The 21255-nt window shown below is 43.9% G+C and overlaps 1 protein-coding gene across 3 annotated transcripts in view; it reads left to right on the top strand.

The window, feature by feature from the left end:
* B4GALT5 (beta-1,4-galactosyltransferase 5) overlaps positions 1-15282 on the top strand; it is a 54603-nt gene extending 39321 nt beyond the window's left edge. For 2 of the 3 annotated variants that reach the window (XM_025039756.1, XM_025039757.1), the window contains exons 3-9: positions 4825-4938; positions 6234-6358; positions 7260-7376; positions 8008-8195; positions 8876-8998; positions 11093-11194; positions 12153-12300. In XM_025039756.1, coding sequence (XP_024895524.1) covers positions 4825-4938; positions 6234-6358; positions 7260-7376; positions 8008-8195; positions 8876-8998; positions 11093-11194; positions 12153-12300 — 917 coding nt within the window. Of the gene's footprint in view, positions 1-4824; positions 4939-6233; positions 6359-7259; positions 7377-8007; positions 8196-8875; positions 8999-11092; positions 11195-12152 lie in introns of all 3 variants that reach the window. The other variant, XM_025039755.1, reaches the window with a different exon arrangement.
* The last annotated feature ends 5973 nt before the right edge of the window (positions 15283-21255 follow it).

The following is a 21255-nucleotide window of genomic DNA, read 5'->3' as shown; positions in this document are numbered from 1 at the left end:
ACGCAGAGCTCCCACGCTTACGGTCCCAATCCCATCTTAGTCAGAAAAATGTTCTGTTATCCACATTTCTCAAAACAGGGCTGCTGCCATAGGCAAATAAAATAAATAAAGTCATCTGCCAGTGTGCTTTGCAATATGTTCAGTGAGATAGATATTCATCATCTTTTCATCTCTGGTTCTTAGATGCTCAGTCCATAGTCTTCTTTATGTCTGCTCTCCCGCAGGCAGTCATCCTTAAGCACACTAACTCTCGAAGGATGCTAATTCTTTATATTTCACAGACAGTTGTTCCCATCTTTCAATCTTTCTAGTACATATAAACGTCCACATTTTTCTTAAGCAGAGAGGCAAGTGTTTCATTTTTCCTCAGATGGGAAAGAACAGTGGTGGTTATTTTCTAGAATCTGTGGGTCAGCACTTTCCAGACCCTGCTTAACTAGGTTTGGTAATATAAGGGAGACAGCAGCGTTTTGCCACCACCAAGTAGCCGATGTCAATCGTGACTGTGTATTGGAATCCCTTGGGACTGGGACAGGTTTAAAAAATACTGATGCCTACATCACACCCCCAGAGGTTCTTCTTTAACTAGTCTGGTGCATAGCCTGGCATTAGGGTTTTGTAAGAGCTTCCTAGATGATTCTAACGTGCAACCAAAGCTGCTGAACAACTGATGTAGAGCAAAGTTAAATAAGCAGGCTGTTCGAACTGTAGGTAGGAAGGATGTCTGTCGGTTTCCCATTTTATAAATGTAAAAACAGCTGCTTTCTTTACCCTCCCCCCTCCCTCGCTGGAAGAACACGTCCTAATTTGAAACAGATTAGATTTAAATTAAAAGTAAAACTGTGGCCACAGACACGCAGCAGGCTCGTTCGTCTCTTTCCAGCAGTTCCCTCATTCAGAGGATTCCTGCTTCAGCAGAGTAAGAAATTACCGTGTGGATCCCCTGAGGACCATCTGCAGTGTAATCCGCCCATTTCCAGGCGTGGAGAGGAGAGCTAGGGCCGGCCGCACAATAAGCCGGCAGTTCTACCAGGTCAAGAGCAATCAATTTGCTTTGCCTCGTCCCTTTCTTTTAAAGGTTTCTGCTGCTGGCGAGAAAGCAGATTTTAAATTTTTATCTAAAGAACTTGAAATTAGAAATGAGGTCATTAGAGTTTTTGCAGGGGTTTTCCCCCAAGATGTAGGGCAAGATGATTGTCCTTTGATTCCACTTGGGAGTTATATATGTGAGGGTTTTTTTTTTTTTTTTTAATGACATTATTAATTTAGTAATCAGAAGAAAATAGTAGATGTTTTATTTTGTCCTGTTTCGTTCCATGCTAGTTGCTACCAGCCTTATTCTATCAGTGTTTGAAGGACGTAGAAAGGAAATTATCTGTGTCTTCAAACAGACCCCAAAGGTAGGATCATTAAGGTTAGGAAGTGTCTTGTTTCCTCTCCTGCATGTTTCTTTTTACTTCTTATTTCCTGTTTAGGTTGCAGCTCTAAGGCTTTGTCCCGTCATTGCCTAGAATTATTATTCTTTTCTGGTTTTGTTGATTTGCTTATAAAAATGCTTATTATAATACCTCTGGGATTTTTTTTGCCTTTAAGGCAAATGTAATTACTGTGATGCTATTCCTAACCAGCTTCTCCCTCCACACATGTGCACATCACAAACATACATTTTCTAGTACAGATGAAAACTTCAATTTTTTTTCTTAGGGAATTGTGTGTTGGGGGGAGGGGTATGTGTACATAAGAAGCAAAATCAGAATCATGCAGAGCAATGTTTAGTACTGGAGGTTCAGAAAAGGCTCAGCTTAGGATGGGTTTGCACATTGAACTGAGAGGACTTTGGGCTGATTTCTTTGTAAATGTAATTTTGCCTTTAGGGTTCACGCTGACTTGGTTTATGTCTTTATGTAAAAATGCAGGCTTAGGATTTTTCAGGAAAGCTACAACTAAAAAGGACAGAAAGTAGTATTCTGTTTATTTCCTCCCTTTTAAGAGACTGTTAAAATTCTCTTCAAGTTGCCTCTCATCACGTTTTGTTCTGCACACCTGTAGAATAAGCAGCCATGCGCCTGTATAAAAGGATTCACTGTGTTAGCCGTTTGAGTCTTAGAAACACTCTCATAGTGCTTTTTAAAAAACATCCGAGTTGAAGATTGGGGAATTCCAGGTTGCAAAGTGAATTCCAGGTTGCAAAGGAAGTTTTAATTCTCTTAGAATCAGCATGAATCCGAAAGGATTGTGAGAGAGATTTTAATCCTGCGAAAAAATTGCACAGTGTGATAGAAAGATCACTAACCCAGAGTTTAGTCAGATATTTGTCGCATACAGGCAAGTCTTCTTGTACAGGTTGTATATATGGTGCCTCGGTTTCCTTATCTGTAAAAAAATACAAGGTTGGAGGAGCCCCTTCCTGCCATCCCCTAGGAAAAAAGCATCTTTTCACACTCTTAAAACCCCTCTAAAGGACAGTAAAGAGGTGTGTGTGTGTGTGCACGCGCGCTCACACGCGTGCTGCGTGTGCGTGCACATGTGCGTGTGCTGTGTGTGCGCATGTGTGCACATGTGTGCACACATGCATGTAATGGCCTAAACTCTTAAGAATGAGGAGAATAAGAAAGGTGACCACAGCAAAAATTTTTGGAAGTTAGAAAACAGGGACCAGTGATGAAGGACTTAACAGTCTGTTAATGTGGCAGCATGGAAAACCATCCACCACCCCAGTTTATAGCCTAGAATCTCCCAGAAGCTCAGGAATTAGCAGTAGCAGGTACTTTTGGGGATAAGAATAAAGGTGGCAACTAATATAAAGATTAGTTCGGATACCCAGATCCCTTTCCCCATCTTGGCAAAGCACTGGAGACTTGATAACTTCCCGAGATAGTAAAACAGAGGGTCCCTCACCTTGGGGACATCTGGCTTGGTTTAGGTGTCCTCAGTTCCAGGATGCTTGTAGCCAGATCTGTACCATTCCGGCAGGACATTAGAATAGACTTCTCTAGGGAATCTGACCGGACCAAGAGGAATGACCCAAAGGTATTGATGCTGAAACCAAACTTCCGGCCATAACACCCTGTGATGAAGAACCTCAGACCCTCCCAGTTCACTGGTTAGTGCCCTGCTCGTAAATATTAGCAGATGACCAAGGATCACTGTGCTAGAGGTCAAAACAAACAAGAAGCAGCAAATTGGAAGAAACAGACTATGCTGGGAGAATATTAAGACAACAGTAATATATAGTCTCAAGGGTAAGGGAAAAAGGATAGCCAACATGAAACAATATACTGTAAGAAATGAACATTCAGAAAATGAAAAAGACTTTTGGAAATTAAAATTGTAGTAGAAGAAATGATCGTTAAAAGAAGGACTAGGTAAAATTGACAAAATCGGTAGAGCAGGAAAATGGCAAGATGGGAAGTCAGAAGAGATAAGAAAGTTAGGAGACGAGGTCCAACCTCCAAGCCGTGTTTTCTGGTCTCCAAAAAGAGCACAGAGTACGTAGGGGAGGAAAGTACAGTAATACCTCCTTCCTGCTGCCAAATTCTAGAATCGAAAAGCATGACTTGCTGGACTTTTGAAGGCCCACCGACGGGTCCACACAGCGGGTGAAATAGAACCCCTAGCAAGGCGCAGCAACGTGGAATTTCCTGGACAAAGAGAACGTTCTTTACACTTCCAAGAAGAAATTGCTGGTTACCTTTGACAAGGACCAGGAGTTGGAGTGGCTTCAGACTTAACAGGCACAGTGGAATCGAGAACTCAGCGAGACAGCATCTCCACAGTGCTAAGGAAAGCTATTTCCAGTCTCGGATTTTATAAACCCAACCGACCTATAAGTCACATGAGGAGGAGTAAAAACAGATACACGAGATTTCAGAATCACTGCCCATTCCCCCTTCTCAGGAGGCTACTAGGAGGATGTGCTCCATCAAGCGTTAAAAAAGGAGAAATTAAACGTGGGGAAGATGAAGTTCAATACTGTAGAGAGATGCAAGGAATCTCCAGGGCAGTGAGGAGGGGAGATCCGAGGGCAGCATCTCGCATCAGACGCAAGGGAAAGCCAGTCCAGTTTCGGGTGGGTCCGAAAGCTCTGGGCCTTCTTTGGGAGGGTGAAGTTGAGATAATGCTGATGCCTGTGAATGTCTTAAGTGGAGACACAGTGGTAAAGGGCACGGTGTTGAGGTCGTCATTATTTCATATAAAACTTGGCGAACAGAAAAACAGGAGTCACTGCAGGAAAAGATTATGCAGGAAGTGAAAAGTAATCATAACTTTCCACATTTCTCAGCTATGAATAGTATCTATAGAATCGTCATAATATATACTATAATACTAAATAATACTAAAGCCTGTCCTAACCACAGTGTTCCTATGGCTGTTGGGAGATCGGATGGTGGAAAGGATATGTGGTATGGGAGGGAATCTTGTCTCCATAGTGGGAAGTCGGTAGGTAAGACCTGAAACGAAGTATCAGGAGTAACCGTGTAGGCGAATGGAGGCAAATACTGAATAAAGTAGTTGGCTAAAGGAAGCGGGAGTTGTTCCCTTAGAGAGTAATGTATGGGGCGGGAGTTACATTGTAGTTATTTAACTGTATCCAGGTGCATGTAAAGCTGTAATACCAATAAGAACAGAAACTCTGGTTAAAATACTGTCATCTGATTAACATTTTAATTAATAGGTCTAAATTTTTAACTGCGGTGGAAGAACTAGTTCTGAGCCCTTCACAAAAGATGATACCTAAGAAAAAAAGTTCTTCGGTAGGCATCTAAGAACTGCAGAAATGGTCACATGTATCTGTCTGAGTCGCCTTTTTTCTTACCTCTCTAGATTATCCTCTTGACTTGAACCACAGCGAAACCTTCCTGCAAACCACAACTTTCCTTCCTGAAGACTTCACCTACTTTGCAAACCACACCTGCCCCGAAAGGCTCCCTTCCATGAGTGAGTAGGGCTCTCACTTATCTTCTTCTGCCTTTTATTCGATTAAAGTAAAAAGGAACATGTCCTTGCCCAGAAGGTCTGGCTGCACAGAGAACACAGGTGCCTCCCTGCCGTCGGATACCGGGACTGTGAAAGTTACGTGTCCTGACTCTTCTCTAGAGCCTCTGCAAGGCCGCTTGTGTTCTTGGTGCCATTTTCTACATCTTTCACTTTTCCTTTGCTCACGCACCCTCCTTTGTAACTTGGGGTCTGTTAGGATGTCCTAGAGAAAGTATAGGCAACCAACTTTGTCTTTTAGTATAAATCTCACACTGATTATAACTCGTTTGCTATGAGGAAAGTTATTTCTTAAAAAGATATTTGCACACCGATGTTCATAGCAGCATTATTCACGATGCCCAGAACGTGGAAGCAACCAGAGGGTCTTACGATAGACGATTTGATAAAGACGCTGTGGTACATATACGCAATGGAATATTACTCAGCCGTAAGAAGAGATGACATACTCCCATGTGCGACAGCATGGATGGACCTCAAGATAATCATGCTAAGTGAAATAGGCCAGAGAAAAAGTTGAAAATCACATGATATCACTTCTATGTGGGATATAAACCTAAAAGCAACAAACGAACAAGACAGACGAACAGAGACTCGTGGACATGGACTATAGACTAGTGGTTACCAGAGAGTAGGAAGTGGGGGTGGGTAGGTGGACAGCTAAAGGGGGAGTCAAATATAGGGGAGTAGGTGGAGGGTGAAGTGGGTAAAGGGAATCAAATACATGGTAGCTAGTTAAAACTTTTGGATCTTTTTTACTTCTTTCTTAGGATCCCACGTGTACTCTAAAGCGATGACAAGTATTAAGCCTTTTCTATCTCTTAGAGAGTTTCGCTTCTTAACGTGCGTCAGAGATGGAGTGGTCTGAGTTTGGACATCACCAGTCAGGGTCACTGATAAATTAATTGGGACAGCGCGTCTATATTTGTCTCAGGAGCACATGAGAGATGGCTCCAAGCTCAGCCACTTTTGAGAAGTTCAGCGGCTGTTTTATTTGGTCCTGACTTCTTTCTGTACCCCTGGCAGAAGGAGAACGCTAAAGTCCCGATTTCTCGATTTGCTGCTTTACCCAGTAACAGTGATGAACTGAAATGCAGTGAGTTGGAAAGCAGAGAAGGGGCAGTGCAGCCCTGACAAAAACACGATGAGCTGAAAAGGCGTTGACATTCCCCAAAGAGTAAAAGAATCTGTCATTTTCTGGCTTCTTAATTCTCTCCTTTTCCCCCCTCTCTATTCAGAGGGCCCAATAGACATAAACATGAGTGAAATCGGAATGGATGCCATTCATGAACTCTTCTCCAAAGACCCAGCCATCAAGCTCGGAGGTCACTGGACGCCTTCTGACTGTGTGCCTCGGTGGAAGGTAGGGTGTGAGGTCAGACCTGAAGCCCACCTGGGACTTGCCATCGTTTCGAGTCACCACAGGATTCGCTGACTGTGACGTTTCGTAATTTGTGCCCTGCTACCCGATGGAAAGTATTTTCATTGCATGGGAATATTTGGGAGGAATGGGTTTCCCTAAGTAGCCATAGAAATTTGCATCATCCCGGTGACCGAGTGTGACCCTTTCATCTTCCTCGCAGGAAGCCATTTTCACAAATTCAGTGCTTCATGCCTTAACCATATTCGCCGTTATTCCTATGAATTTAGTGGAATAGAGAGTGGAGTTAGATAGCCTGACGCTAAGGGATTTTTACTGTTTTTCTGCATGACTGTAGTCAGGGAACATCAATAGTGCGGACCAAGCTTCTGATACTGGCTTAAGTCCATTCTTTCTACCTTTATTAAAGTGCTTATTCCCTGCCAGCCCTGTAGAGGACGCTGTGGTGCAGCAATGATCAAAGCAGATCAGGAACAGATAAGTGTTTCCAGCCCCTTGCTGGAATGTAAAGTCAACTTAATGGCCATCATTAAAAAATAAATATGTCTGGGTTAAGGTGCATTGCACGTTGTAAGGGGAAGTAACGTTTTGTGAAGCCTCCTTTAGTTGGATGCTTCTCTGTCTGTGGATGCATCTGCACTAGGTCGCCGTGGGAGTGTATGCCTTCCTCTGGGCTGCGGCCTGGAATGAGTTCGTTTAGCAGGCCCACTATGTGCCCGGCATAAGAACAGGGTCCGCTTGCCAACATAGATCTTCCTTCAGAGGAAGTTGAGAACAAAGTCTGCTCCCCAAGAGCCGGTCACCACTTGTGCAGGAGTGTCCTGCCACGAAGCGGAAGTCGAGAGGACTAACGGATGGCTTCTCTTGCTGTGACTCGCTTCAGGTGGCGATCCTCATTCCCTTCCGGAACCGCCATGAGCACCTCCCCGTCCTGCTCAGGCACCTGATCCCCATGCTCCAGCGCCAGCGCCTGCAGTTCGCGTTCTACGTGGTGGAGCAAGTGAGTGGCCTTTTCCTTTCCCTCCTCTCTCTCCTGACACGGCGGTCTGGGTGCGTCAAGCCGATCCGTCTTCAGTGTGCAGAGCCTGTAGAAACGAAGTCTTCTGACTGAGCCACCTGAGGTGGGCGGGGAACAGAGAGCAGTTTGGTGCTCCTCGTAGAAATGCTGCTCTGTCTCCACAGATTCAAGTCCCAGAGGGAACCTTGTTTACCCTTGAGCAAAGGCCTCCTGTGTGGTGGTTTTACAGGAGCTCCTTTGGGCAGTGCCTTTAGGAGACCCAGGAAATTCCCCTCAAGATAAGGAGCCGCGAGTAGAAATGGCAACACTGTCCTTTCTTCCCCTTACGGGGCTGAGTAATCTTCTAGATGCTGTGTACGGCCGCATGCTTGCCTCTGCAGCGGCCTCAGGAGAGAGGAGCTTAGGTTTATCACTGTCACCCCCTGTATTTCTGAGGAAATCGAGGCCAGAGGTCAGGTGGCTTGTGAGTCGGTGATGAGTGGCACGGGACCTGCCTCATTTCTGGCCTCACGACTTTCCCAGTCGGTTTCAATCAGCTTTCTTTTAGGCAAGGCTCAGGGCAATGGCAATTTTGCTTCAAGAGTCCTTAAAAATGAAGTTCTGCTTCTTTTAGGTTGGCACCCAGCCCTTTAATCGAGCCATGCTTTTCAACGTCGGTTTTCAAGAAGCAATGAAGGACTTGGACTGGGACTGTCTTATTTTTCATGATGTGGATCATATACCAGAAAGCGATCGTAACTATTATGGATGCGGACTGATGCCAAGGCACTTTGCAACTAAATTGGATAAGTATATGTATCTGTGAGTATCTTTTTTTTTTTTTTAATTAAAGAAGTTAAATCTAAAAGGATAGAGATACAAAGATGGCAAATCCAATTAACTCCAACCCAAATGCCCATCTGCTGATGAATAGATAAACGGAATGTAGTATATCCATACAGTGGATGGCTATTTGACAATGTAAAGGAATGAAATACTGATTTTTGTGACAACGTGGATGAACCTCAAACGCATTATGCTAAGTGAAAGAAACTAGTTAAAAAAGACCGCATGTTATATGATTCCATTTGTACAGAATGTCTAGAATGGGCAAATCTGCAGAGGAAGGAGAATGGTGGTTGCATAGGATTGAGGAAAATAGGCAGAAATGGGGAGTGACTGCTAATGGGTGTCAGGCTTCTTTTGGGGATAATTTTAAATGTATTTAAATTGACTGTGGTCGTGGTCACACAGCTGTGAATGCACTAAAAATCATTGAATTATGCACTTGAAATGGGTGAAGAGTTATGCGGTATGTCCATTATGTCTCGATAAAGCCGTTATTGAAAATTCAGTGAGCTGCCCTGGGTATTGCGTCTCAGCAGCAGGAAACAGCTTTGGCCGGTCCTGGGCAGTAGCACAGAGAGCATCGTTTCACTTAAGACAGTTCTCCAGTGAGCCGGCCCGTGCACAGGTGACCGATGCTGTACATCTCCTTTTAGGCTCCCTTATGCTGAGTTCTTCGGCGGAGTGAGCGGCCTAACAGTGGAACAGTTCCGGAAAATCAATGGCTTCCCTAATGCTTTCTGGGGCTGGGGCGGAGAAGACGACGACCTATGGAACAGGTACTGAGCACCTCCCCCTCCGCCCCCCATGTCCTGAGCCACCGCTCTAGGTTCTGCAGGCCAGCGCCGCCCAGGATGGCATGACGCGCGCCACCTAAAACATTCCGGTGGCCACATTTAAAAAGGGGGAAGAGAAAAGAGGTAAAAATATATGTGACACTATATCCAAAATAACGTCATTTTAACACGTAACCAATATAAAACGGTAATGGGATCTTTTGCATCCATTTTTTTCTCACAAAGTCTTTGAAATCTGGCATGTATTTCACAACTCACAGCAGATTTCACCAAAATCTCAGACCAGAGGTCGAATGTTAGTGTTATGTGCACGCAGATTCTTCCAGGCCATCAGGGAAGGCCTGCATGATCCGACTTTGTGTGAACAGTCGGTGAGTGGTGTGAGCTAATATTTTTTCCAGAGTGAGTAAATGGTAACCAAGTAAGGAATGAATTAAGCAAAAGAATTTCCACTTTGTATCTATTTAATTTCTAGCTTGGCTTTAAAAAAGAAAGTATATGTCGTTGGTTGTTAATTACAAAGTAATATTTGCTGGTAAAAATTTATATGATACAGAAGTGGATAAACCAAAGCGTATAAGTAAATCTTAATTCCCATTGCCATCCTGTTTTATTCCCAAGAAGTAGCTGTTTTAACGAGCTGTTTCTTTCTGTATGTCTTTCTATTCATATTTTAGCAACTCAGACACATCCCTTCTCGTCTTCTCAACATGTTACTATAGAGAGCCAGCCTCTTCTTTATTTTTAACAACCGCATGGTATTCCTTTACGTACATACACAGTAATTTATGTTCATCCTCTCCTATTGTTTACAATTTTGAACATCCTTTGTTCATATGTACAAATATTTCTTTAGATGAAAGATTAGTTATGGAACTACAGAGTCAAGAAGTAAATGCACTTTAAATTTTGATAGTTACTGCCAAATTTTCCTCCAAAAAAAAGATTGCAAAAAAATGCCACCAGCGGTGCGTTAGCATACCCGTTTTCTTACACCAACCGCTTCCAGCGTTGGAAATAAACAGCCTTTTACATTTTGGCCACACGTTAGCCCTTCAGTAGCCACACGTGGCTCATGGCTACTACGTCGGACAAAGAAGCTCCAGACAATTCTGTTTCAATCTGATAGGTGAAAATGACATCTCATATTTTAAATTCGGGTTTCTTAGGAACCTAGGCAGGTGGAAGAGCTTTTCCGTACATGTAACTGGTGCGACTGACCCTTGAATCTAGTTGAACTGCCCCGGGACAGTTCATCTGTCACAATTCTCATCCTGCTCTCTGCAGCTCGGTGCTGGTGCAGAGGGCTGGCTCCCCCCAGCGCTCTGCACCATGCCAGGCACACAGTATTTTTCAAATAAGTATAATGTGGAGTCAGGAAGATGTTGAAATAATATGAAAATGACCGTAGATTTCACATAGAAACACCCAAAGTCTACCCTCATATATTAATGATTTCTTAGAGCCCAGTCAAGTTTCGAGTAAACTCAACTTGGGAAATCTTATCTTTGTCATATTAGGATAAATATCCTGAATACTTCCTCTAAATTCTAATTCCTTCCTAGTGACTTTTCGTAAATTGTGAAATTTTACATCTAGAGTGGAGGATGTGATGTAAATAAGCTCATCTCCATGGAGACATAGCTCTGCCTAAGTAGGGAAAATGCATAGCAACTCTAACTTTGCTGACTTGCTTTATGCTGGGTTGTGGAAGTGTGCTGTCCACCTGTGAAGAAAAAATGTTTGCGATGGGGCCCAGCTGAGCGGGCAGCGGGGAGTGTGTGTGCTCATCTGCCGGGGACACTCCCTGTTGGACCTGTCACTGAGAGAGAGCCAACGTCAAACCTTACTCTCAAGAATTTTTAATTTCTTTCTGAATTTTGAATTTTTTTTTCCAAAACTTTTTTTGTATTGTAGACTTCTTTTCTAAAACCATGAACTTATCTGGAGGGTGTAGGCAGTTTGAATATTTAGAGGAAGTTCAGCTTGAGGTTTCTCTGGCTCGGCATAGGCTTGGTCACCTATTATAGGGCTTGATCATTCCATCGAAAAGCCCATTTTCTTTGTCTTGGACAGAGTACAGAATGCAGGCTATTCTGTGAGCCGGCCGGAAGGGGACACAGGGAAGTACAAGTCCATCCCTCATCACCATCGAGGAGAAGTCCAGTTTCTTGGAAGGTTGGTGCAATTTATTTATTCCTCTTCCAAACATCCTCGATACTGTTCACCAAACATCCTCGATACCGTTCATTTCCAAACGTCCCAGAGCTTATCACAACCCCTGGTCTTACTCCCCAGCCCCTCTCCAAGGTCCTGCTCTGACAGCTGTTTTATAGTTCCTGTATATATTTTAACTGTGAGGCAGACGTTTGGGGGTGAAATCAGACTATTGGTGAAAAATGCGGTCGTAAGATCTTTTAAGGAAATCACTCGTTTGACACCTTAAGCTTTGTAGTCTCCTCTGTAGCCTTCAAGGAGTTGGAGGGGGAAAAGTCCACTCAGGGAAAGGCCTCTGTGACTTACACTGACGTGACAAAGCAGAGTTGGCACCCTTTCTGCAAACTCTAGTTCTGGAACAGTGTCCCTGAGCCTCTGTTTGTGTGGTTGCAGTTGATTTAATGCCTTTTGCAATAAGGAAATTCCAGATTAGACTAATTGGGGCATGTAGACAGAGTGACATCTGCATCTTTAAGAGTGGCTCTTTGTCTTTCTTTAACTTGAGGGAGGACAGCTCTCTGGAGAGCCAATTCCGATTGCTTGAACTCTCTTCATGGGATTAAGAGGGCACTGAATACAGACTCAGCTTTCTCATCTGACGTAATTGTAGTATCTTCCCTCCCACTTCCCTTCTCTGTGACCTCGGGCAAGTCATTTAACGTTGTGAGCCTTGGTTTCTTCCTTGGCTTAAGGGACAGGTGCATTAAATAATGTCTTAGTAAAACGCCTGGCATGAAGTAGGAGGTATTTCTGATAATAACAACATTTAGCGTGAAGTGGCTGAACGGCCAGTCACCCGCCACGTGGTAACAAGCACTGCCTTGGGTTGTGTCCCCTCCGATGATCTGCCCTGCTCCATCCTCTGTCGGGAGGAGACTGGACCCTTGCTCAGAGCCAGCTCTGTTCTCTGCATCGACAGGTATGCGCTGCTGAGGAAGTCCAAGGAGCGGCAAGGGCTGGACGGCCTCAACAACTTGAACTACTTTGCAAACATCACATACGACGCCTTGTATAAAAACATTACTGTCAATTTGACACCCGAGCTGGCTCAGGTGACGGAGTACTGACATGAGGAGAGAATATACGTTTCTTTACCCAGCGCCACCGAGAAAGCAGCCTGATGAGACGTCTGGGGCTCCACACAGGACGAGAATTACAAGTACAGTGTCTCATGGAGGATCACAGGGTTCCAGGAGAAAATGTGAACAGAGCACACGCACAAAACGCCTCCACTGTTGGGACCCGCTGGGATCGTGGGATTCGGCTCGAGACCTGCTCTCATCAGGACTAGCTTTCTGTTTTCTCAAGACAGATGTCTGTCCTGCTGCTCTTCTCCCCCCGTCTCCGTCCCGTCTTATCCACAACCTCCAGAACCATGATCCGCCGCGGTCCCGCCCGGCGTCTGTTCCTGCGAATGGCCTTTGGCGCCTCTTGGCCTTCGGGGCAAAGATGCAAACCCACCACAGGGCAGCTGTGTCTGAGGAAGAGCAATGAAACTCCATACACCATTCTTCATCTCTGGTGTTCTCTTTGGTTTCATTTAAAAAAAAAAAAACTTATCTGCTTTGGGTGGGGATTGAGGGTGGAGTGGGAGGGATTGGGGAAGATAAATAGACATGTAACAATCACTTCTTGAAGAAGTATAATTGTAAATAAGCCATGTAAAATGCCTTTTTAAAATTTAATTTTATAGCTGGCTTCATTTCAAACTGAGGATTTATATATTAGATCACTTATTTGGTTGGCAAATGTAGGAACTCCGTTAAAATGCAGTGGAAGAGTATATGTCCCAAATCGCTGTCATTTTGGAAGGGAGTGGATTTAGGGCATGTCACAAAAGAACAAAATAGTCCAATCTTTGTCACCGGTAGCTAACTTCTGCCCCGCCCACCCCCTTCTTCCAAAGTCTCGCTCTTGACTCCCTCTGGTCACCCCTGTGGGCAGTGTGCGCTGTTCCCAGTCTCTGCTAAACTGGGGGCCGCTTTTTATTAACAGCAGGCTGCTCTCCCTGCTCCAAGCGAACCGTCAGGGGAGGGCCAGGCAGGCTCACCCCCCGGGTCTCTGGACTTTGTCTTGTCCTCTCATCATCACGGAGAGAGGATGGATTGTGTCTTCTTTTTTCTTTCTCTCTCTCTACTTTTCTTTTTTTTTTTTTTTTGCTCTTGTGGAACGTGGTCACAATTTCTGAAATCTGTGCCTAAATTAACTAGCTGCAGTGATGCCGCCGCTGTTTCCCTTTTTTGGTTTCTGGACAGATTCTTTGTCAACGTTGTTAACCTTACATAGAACTAATGAACTGTTGAATGATGAACTTAGCCAGGGAGCAGATGACACTCGTGTGCTCTGGGTCCTCTGGGATCCGGGTTAGACCAAATCAGAGCTTTGAACTGAGATGAACTGAGCTCCCGGATGCAAGAGCCCAAGCGTTCCAGTCACATCCCCATGCGCTTTCTGAAGTCAGATTCTAGATGGCATTTGACTTTGTGCCTCTGTTTTTCCCTGAGCCAAATCCCTCAATCCTTAGTCCCCGTTGGCTTCTGCAGAATTCTGAAAAATGCCAGTTTTTCCCTTTCCTTCTCCATAAAACATATTTATATATCGTGATTGGGGGTACTTTCTAAAGAGTACTTCATATTTTTTTTAATTGCCTTGTTTGCCTTCAACTTCCTTAATTTTCATGGTTTACATGGATGCGTGTGTAGGGGTCTATTTGTGTATACATGTGTGGGTTGGGGTTTTTTGTTGTTGCATGTGTTGGTTACATGGACATATGATCCCCACAAGCTGTGGGAGTGATTGGCCAGGCTTAGTTTTTTGTTCTTGTTTTTGTTCTTTTGAAAAGAGTGGTATTTAGAAAATAAATTGCATTGCAAAGCTCTTATCGGCTCATATGAGAGAGCAGGCCGCTGCCCTTGAAAACGCTGGTAAGTTGTATCATATGTTTTAAAAGAATTTGAGAATTTCATGCTTTAAAAAAGACCTTCACGAGGGAACATTACACACAGACGCTCATCTGGATTTTCTTTGATGTATGGTGCATATAGCAATAAAGATTTCTTTCCCCTTTTCTCCACCCCCGCCCTCCCCCAGGGACTCCCCTCCCAGATCTCTGTGCTGGACTTGGTGCATCTCATTCACCCTTCCCATTTTCCTCCCTTCTTTGTCACTGAAAGCTATGAGCTGCTTTCAGTGTGACAAAACTATGATGTCATTTGGAAGAATTTGCCGGGACAGACGGATCGATTCTTGGCAGTGTTATAAAATGATCTTGTTTGAAGCTTTTTTATTAACTTATTTACCACCAAGAACCAAATGTTGGCAGAAGGCTCACACCTGATTTGAAAAAGGAAAGGTCCCTTTTCACAGGGTCACTTAAATTATCTTGCAGTCATGTGTCAGTTTGTTTTATTAGTATGAAATCTCTTACTGTGCACCGTTAGTTACTTATCCACCAAGCTGAGTATTGTGTGGGAAACTAAATCGTTAAGAACATACAGACAGGCCTGTGTGCTGTCAGTGGTGTGAAATTTTCATGTTAAAAAAGAAGAACAATAAGAACCAAATGTGACCTTGCGTATATTTTGGCAGCTGAGATTCTTTAAGGCTACTGATAGGCGACTCCTTAAATCATTCTTGTCTTTGATTACTGTGTACAGGGAAAGGTTTTTCCTTTCACTCTGTTTTTTTTGGGGGGGGGAGTTATTTGCAAAAATATTAATTTTGCCATTAAAGGGACTCCTTTGGAGTTCCTCTACCACAGACATTAAAAGCTGAGCGACAGCCACATGTATTGATTGTATCCACTCACCATTGACGATGACATTGAACGTAGCTAGCTCATTTACATCACTATGTTTTTTTGAGCTTGTTCTTATGTTTTAAGAGGTGCCAGGGGTACATTTTTGCACTGAAATCTAAAGATGTTTTAAAAAACACTTTTCACAGAAATAGTCCTTTGTCATTACATTATTTACTCATGTGTTTGTACATTTTTGTATGTTAATTTATGAATGATTTTTTCAGTAAAAAATACATATTCAAGAACTAAACCTGGGTGGTCGTCTCTCTTTGTCTAGGACAGTTTGGCTACTTGGGGCTTTTCCTTTCCGTTCTCACGGGCATTCGGCTGCTTTGTTTGCTCTTTCAAGCACTTGTCCGCTTTGCCCGGCTGACCGCTGGGTGTTCCTGGAGAAATACTGCCCGCCCGACCTCTGCAACCAGACCGGTTGACTGAAAAACTCAGCCGATGGAGCAAAAGCTGAACCCCACTGCACCATCCAGGCCCCCTCCCTCACTGGGGTTTTCTTTCAAGAATTGGCTCAGGTGACACCCAAGTGAAATAAGACCCCTGGGCAGGCCGGAGGAGGAGGCTGAGGATCGATGGACTTTGGGTCTCAAAGGAGTTTGCCAACTGCCTGAACCTGCCTGTAATCACAGCTTCTATTTGCTGAGTGTTTACCACTCACTAATATTTATCGAGCATGAAGTTCTGTGTCCAGGTGCTCAGGGTAGACGACAAGGTTCATGGTCTCATAAGCTTACTGCTTTTCCCCACACCCTGTCCTCCCAGGAGGAGGGCATGATTAAAATTCCAACCATGATAAGTGCTGTGAAGACGATAACCAGTGGGCCGTGAGTGCCCAGTAGGGCAGGCGTCTCTGAGGTGGGGTGGGTAAGCTGAGGGGAGATGAGCTGGGCGCCTGACAAGCTGCAGGAACCGGAAGCTGGTAAGGCTGGAGAGAGGTCAGAGAGGCACACCTGGCACAGTTTGGCTGGGGAGGTGACAGAGCCAGACTCTAGTGCAGGCCCTTGTGGACCAAGATAAGGAGTTTGGATTTTATCCTGAGAACAGTGGGTCCACGGATTTTCCGCAGGTAGGACTGGGTGTGATGTGAATAGACTTAATTTTTAATAGATGGCTTGGGTTGCAGGGAAAGTGGATTGCAGAGAAGCAAAGAAGTAGAGGGCTTATTGGGGGAGGGCAGTAGTGTGGGGACGGTGTGGAGGAGAGGAGATGCAGAGATGCTGACGTAATACAGGACCTGGACACACAGCCCTTGGGATGGAGGGATCCACTAAGCTGCCAGCTTCCCCGTTTGCATGAATGGCTAGGCCATTCCCTGAGACCAGGGCACTGGAATTAGACCAGGTTCACAGGCGAGATCGTGAGGTCAGTTGTGAGTGTATTGAGTTCAGGGGGCTTCGAGACAACCGAGTAGAAATAGCCAATAGGCAGTTGTACATATTCTGGTTTGAGGACTCAGAGAAACAGTCAGGATCAGGGGTGGATCTGTGTCCGGTGTTGGAGATCAGTGAAGATCCAGGAGTAGATGAGATTGCTCAGGGACGGAGTAGAGCAGGAGGCATAGAGGGAGAGCAGAAGGTGACCTTGGCCCAAGCCTTTATTTAATAACAGTCGAGGGTGTGTGGGTGGAGCAGACAGGAAGTGTGAGGAGAGGGAGATGAGCGGATGGGACAGGAGTCAAGAGTCAAGAGATGCTCGAGGGAGTGGTCCACAGCGGAGGCAGCAAAAAAGCGATGCAAGATGCGTGAAAACTAGTGATTAGCAACTGGTCACGTGGCAAGAGCCATTTTGCTGGACTTGGGGACGGGAGCGGGGGATCGCTGAGTGGGCTGAGCAAGGAGGAAATGAAGCAGCAGCGAGTGCAGGCATCTCGGATTCCACGCCAAGGGGTAAAAAGAGAAGGCTGGTCTCAGGAGCAAGTGTGTGAGGCTAACGGTTTTTTTTTTATTTATTGGGGTGACTGGTTAATAATATAACTACATAATATAATATAACTATATAATATATTATTATATAATAATAATAATAATAATAATATAATACAACTGGTTAATTATATAGGTTTCAAGTGTACAATGCAATAATATGTCATCTGTATATCGCATTGTGTGTTCACCGCCCAAAGTCAAATCTCCTTCTGTCTCCATATATTTGACCCCCTTTCCCCTCTTCTACCTTCCCCTCGCCCCTTTCCCTCTGGGAAAGTAACCACGAAACTGTCATTTGTGTCTGTAGGTTTTTATTGTTTGTTGCTTTCAGTTATATATCCCACATATGAGTGAAATCATATGGTTCTCAACTTTTTCTGTCTGACTTATTTCACTTAGCATGATTATCTCAAGATCTATCCACGTCGTTGCAAATGGCAGGATTTCATCTTTTCTTATGGCTGAGTCATATTCCACTGAATAAATGTACCACATCTTTATGCAGTCATCTATCGAAGGATACTTTTATTGTTTCTATGCCTTGGCCACCATGAAGCATGCCGCAGTGAATATCGGGGTGCATATATCTTTACAGATAAATGTTTTCAAATTTTGGGGGGTAGATAGCCAGAAGAGAAATTGCTGGGTCATATGGTCAATCTAAATGTTTCGAGGAACCTCCGTACTGTTTTCCACAGTGGCTGTACCAGTTTACATTCCCACCCAGCAGTGTAAGAAGGTTTCGAGGAGGGTTTTGATTTTGATTTCCCAGCAAGAGGAACCTGAGTGTGTTCTTGGGAGATGGCTACCAGAGAAAGATAGCTGAATATACGAGAGACCGGGGACAATCCGGCAGGAATGTTCTTGAACTGGTGACAGGGAAGGAGACTAAAAAAAAAACCAAAAAATAAAACCAGGGAGAATGAGGAGTTTCACACACCACCTCTAACTAGCAGACGTGAGCACCCTATGGTGACCGGAGTTGCTGTAAAAAAGAGCAGGGATCCCCTCCAGGAAGTCCCTGGAATTAGAATTTGACAGGTGATTCCTGCTACTTACTGCTTTCTCCCCGCTCAAAACAGTTTTAATTTGGGGGAAGTCCAGTCATAAAAATAGTAGTTCCCGTTTATCAAGGGTTCGTTCCGTGCCAGGGGCTGTGCTAATTAAGCACGTTGTACACAGTTAGTCCTCACCCTACAAGGTAGATATTGCCTACTGCTCTAAGGCAATTTCCTCATCCTCAATTCTCGATGTTTGGGGGCGGGGAATTCTTTGTATGGGGAACGGGAGGGTTGCCGCCCTCCGCGTACTGTAGGATGTTTAGCAGCACCCAGTAAGAGCACCCCCTCCTTCTCAGTTGTAACAACCAGAAATGTCACCAGACATTGCCAGATGACCCTGGAACAGAAGCCACAAAGCTGCTCCTTACCTGAGGTCACAAAACTAGCACACGGTGCCACCCTGGATTTGAACACCAGGCCATTTTTATCCCAAAGTCAATGTTCTGAACCTCTTGAGCTTCCTCAGATCCAACTTCTTTCTCGCATAGGTGCTCCTAACGAGATTTCATTCACAGACATAGTTCACGAAGACGTTTATTATACATGAGTACATGCTCACTGAAAAAAGTCTTCTAATTGCCTCCAATGCCAGCTGTTTGGCAGGTGCCTATACCTGTCCCTATACACCTACATGTGTGTATAGGGAGACCAAGACATGTAGACTTACACATAAATTGTCTTGTCATTACTTTTGTATTGAGACCTCTTCTTCACGATTGAAGGACTCCTTCCAATAAAGCTCAGATGTCACTCCTGAGAGACACTGCATAAGCACTCAGTGTAAAATGCCAGCCATAACCCTCACCTTTATTCTGTTTCACAAGATTCCTTACTCGGAATTCTATTGTATATTTATTGGTTCTTTGTTCACTGACTGTCAACCCTGCTAAAATGTAATCCCCGTGAAGGTCGATACTGCTTTGTTCTCTGCTCTATCTCCAGTGCCAAGAACTGGTCCTGGCACATAGTAGGTGCTCAGTAAATACTTATTGACTGAATGAATGACTGGACCTACCCTATTCCTTTGCATGGCCACATGTAGTAACCCATTCTGTGGACGGGGGAATTAATTTATTTAGCTGTTCCCCTCCAGTGGACGTGGAGTTTGTTTTCAATTTTCCACTATCACATTGTATGCACCACAGTGAACACAGCTGCACATAAATCCACGTGCACGGATCTAAGTAGGTCACCTGGAGAGAGTCCAAGAACTGAAATTGCTGGGGCAAAGGATTCGCACATTTCGAACTTACCAAATTGTCCCACAAAAAGGCAGCGTGGAAGAGAGACTTCCAGGATGGGAACAGCGCCAAACCCGCCAGCTAGATCCGGGCCAGTACAGAGATGGCTCCCCATAAATCCCCTCAGAGACTCTCTGATTGACCCCTCCCCTATGCTCCCAGCCATGCTGGTTCCTGGATGAGGCCTTTGCTGCCCTGGCAAGCATGAAAGACATTTTCCCACGCCAGTACCCCATCCATCCTGCCCTGTTCTATATACTTCCTTAGCGTCTGCCCACGTAGGATATCCACACCCTCTTGCCTCCATCCAAGATGTACCTTGTATGTAAATCCCTTAATAAATTGCTAATGCCATGATGGGGTTGTCAGCCTCTTTCTCTGATTTCTTGGGCCCAGGAAATTTTATGAACAAGCAGGGTGAATTAACCTCTCTTCCATCTGTGAATGACCATGCCCCTAATATCCTTAACCCCCCGGAACTGATTTTGTGTATGATGCGAGATAGGGGGAGGGCCCACACTTATTTTTTTCTCAATGAACTGCTAATCGTCCCAACAGTATTTATTACATAATTTTGTTTATTTGCAATACTATATCCGAGACATTAAATTCTGTAGCAAGAGTCTTCCATTCCACCGAGCTATTCTGCCTTACACGGTTTAAATTTACATTACTATATTTTTATAGTATGTTTTTATTAGACAAGTGTCTCTCATCTTCCAGACCCTCCTCTAACTTTTAAATGTAAGCTTTTCTAGAAGTGGAATATGCATACAGAAGGGTCTATAAATCATAAGTGAATAGCTCTTTGGGTTGTCAGAGTGCACATGCCTGTCTAACCTCATCATTATTATCAAAAATGTCTTGGCTATTTTTGTATATTTTCTTAATTCAGTGAAATTTAGATTTGTCTTCTTAATTTCTATGAAAAAAATCTATGTAGAATTAAGATGGGCATGGCATTGGGTTATTAATTTGGAAAGAGAGCATCTTTACAATATTAAGTCTTATCTCCAGAATTAGCAATTTTTTTTTTTGCTGGACCGTCCACTCCAGCCATGACCAACTTATTACCCTGCAACTACATTTTTATTAGTCGGTGGGTTTATGACCAAAAATAGTGTGAAAAAGGAAGAACCCCTAAGAATGGGCAAACAAATCTTATGACATCTTTCTATATTGTGATATTATTTTGTATTTAGTTCCATTGAGACTATTCTTTCAATAGAAATGTCCATGATCTTGCCACCAACTGGAAATCTTGCCTCCAATTTCCTTCTCCTTTGGGGGTTTGGTCTGAAGAATTAGGCTTTTATAGTAAAAGTACCTTGTAGTTTTATGTGGTGCTTTATGATGAAACCGCCATGATAAAAGAGCCTCCATTGATTGACCACCTACTACGTGTCAAGCGTGGTGCTAGGCAACTCACACACGTTGTGGCATTTATTCTTCACAATGACCTTATGTGGAAAAGTATCGTCGCCTCCCTTTTCCAAAGGAGAATATGGGACTTCACCAAGGTCACCAGCTCCTATGTGGAATTCAGAGTTGGGTGCATTTGGCTCTTTCTGTATCCATTATCTTCCCTCATCTGGTTATCGGTCAAATTAATGTTCATTCTTTCATTCATTTAGCAAATATTGGCACACCTACGCTGTACCTTAGATCATAACCTTATTCAAATCCCGAATTAGATGCAGGGATTGAACAGTGAGCAAAATAAGGTCCTTGTTCTCTCTTCTAATTAGAAAGAAAGACAAACAAAACATTATGATCTTAGGAAGTGACACATACAGCCAAGATTTCAGTTCTAAATGGTTTTGCCTCCAATAAGTGTTGATAAGGATGTGTAGAAATTGGAACCCTTGTGAACTGTTGGCAACAATGTAAAATGGTGCAAATGCTACGGAAAACAATATTTCTTCAAAAAACTAAAAATAGAATTACCCTGTGATCCAGCAATTCCACTTCTGGGTCTATATCCAAA

Source organism: Pteropus alecto, unplaced genomic scaffold (assembly GCF_000325575.1).
Source record: "Pteropus alecto unplaced genomic scaffold, ASM32557v1 scaffold45, whole genome shotgun sequence".
In the NCBI taxonomy this organism is placed as follows: domain Eukaryota; kingdom Metazoa; phylum Chordata; class Mammalia; order Chiroptera; family Pteropodidae; genus Pteropus; species Pteropus alecto.
The sequence above is the reverse complement of the archived record's forward strand: the minus strand, read 5'-3'. Positions and strand labels throughout refer to the sequence as shown.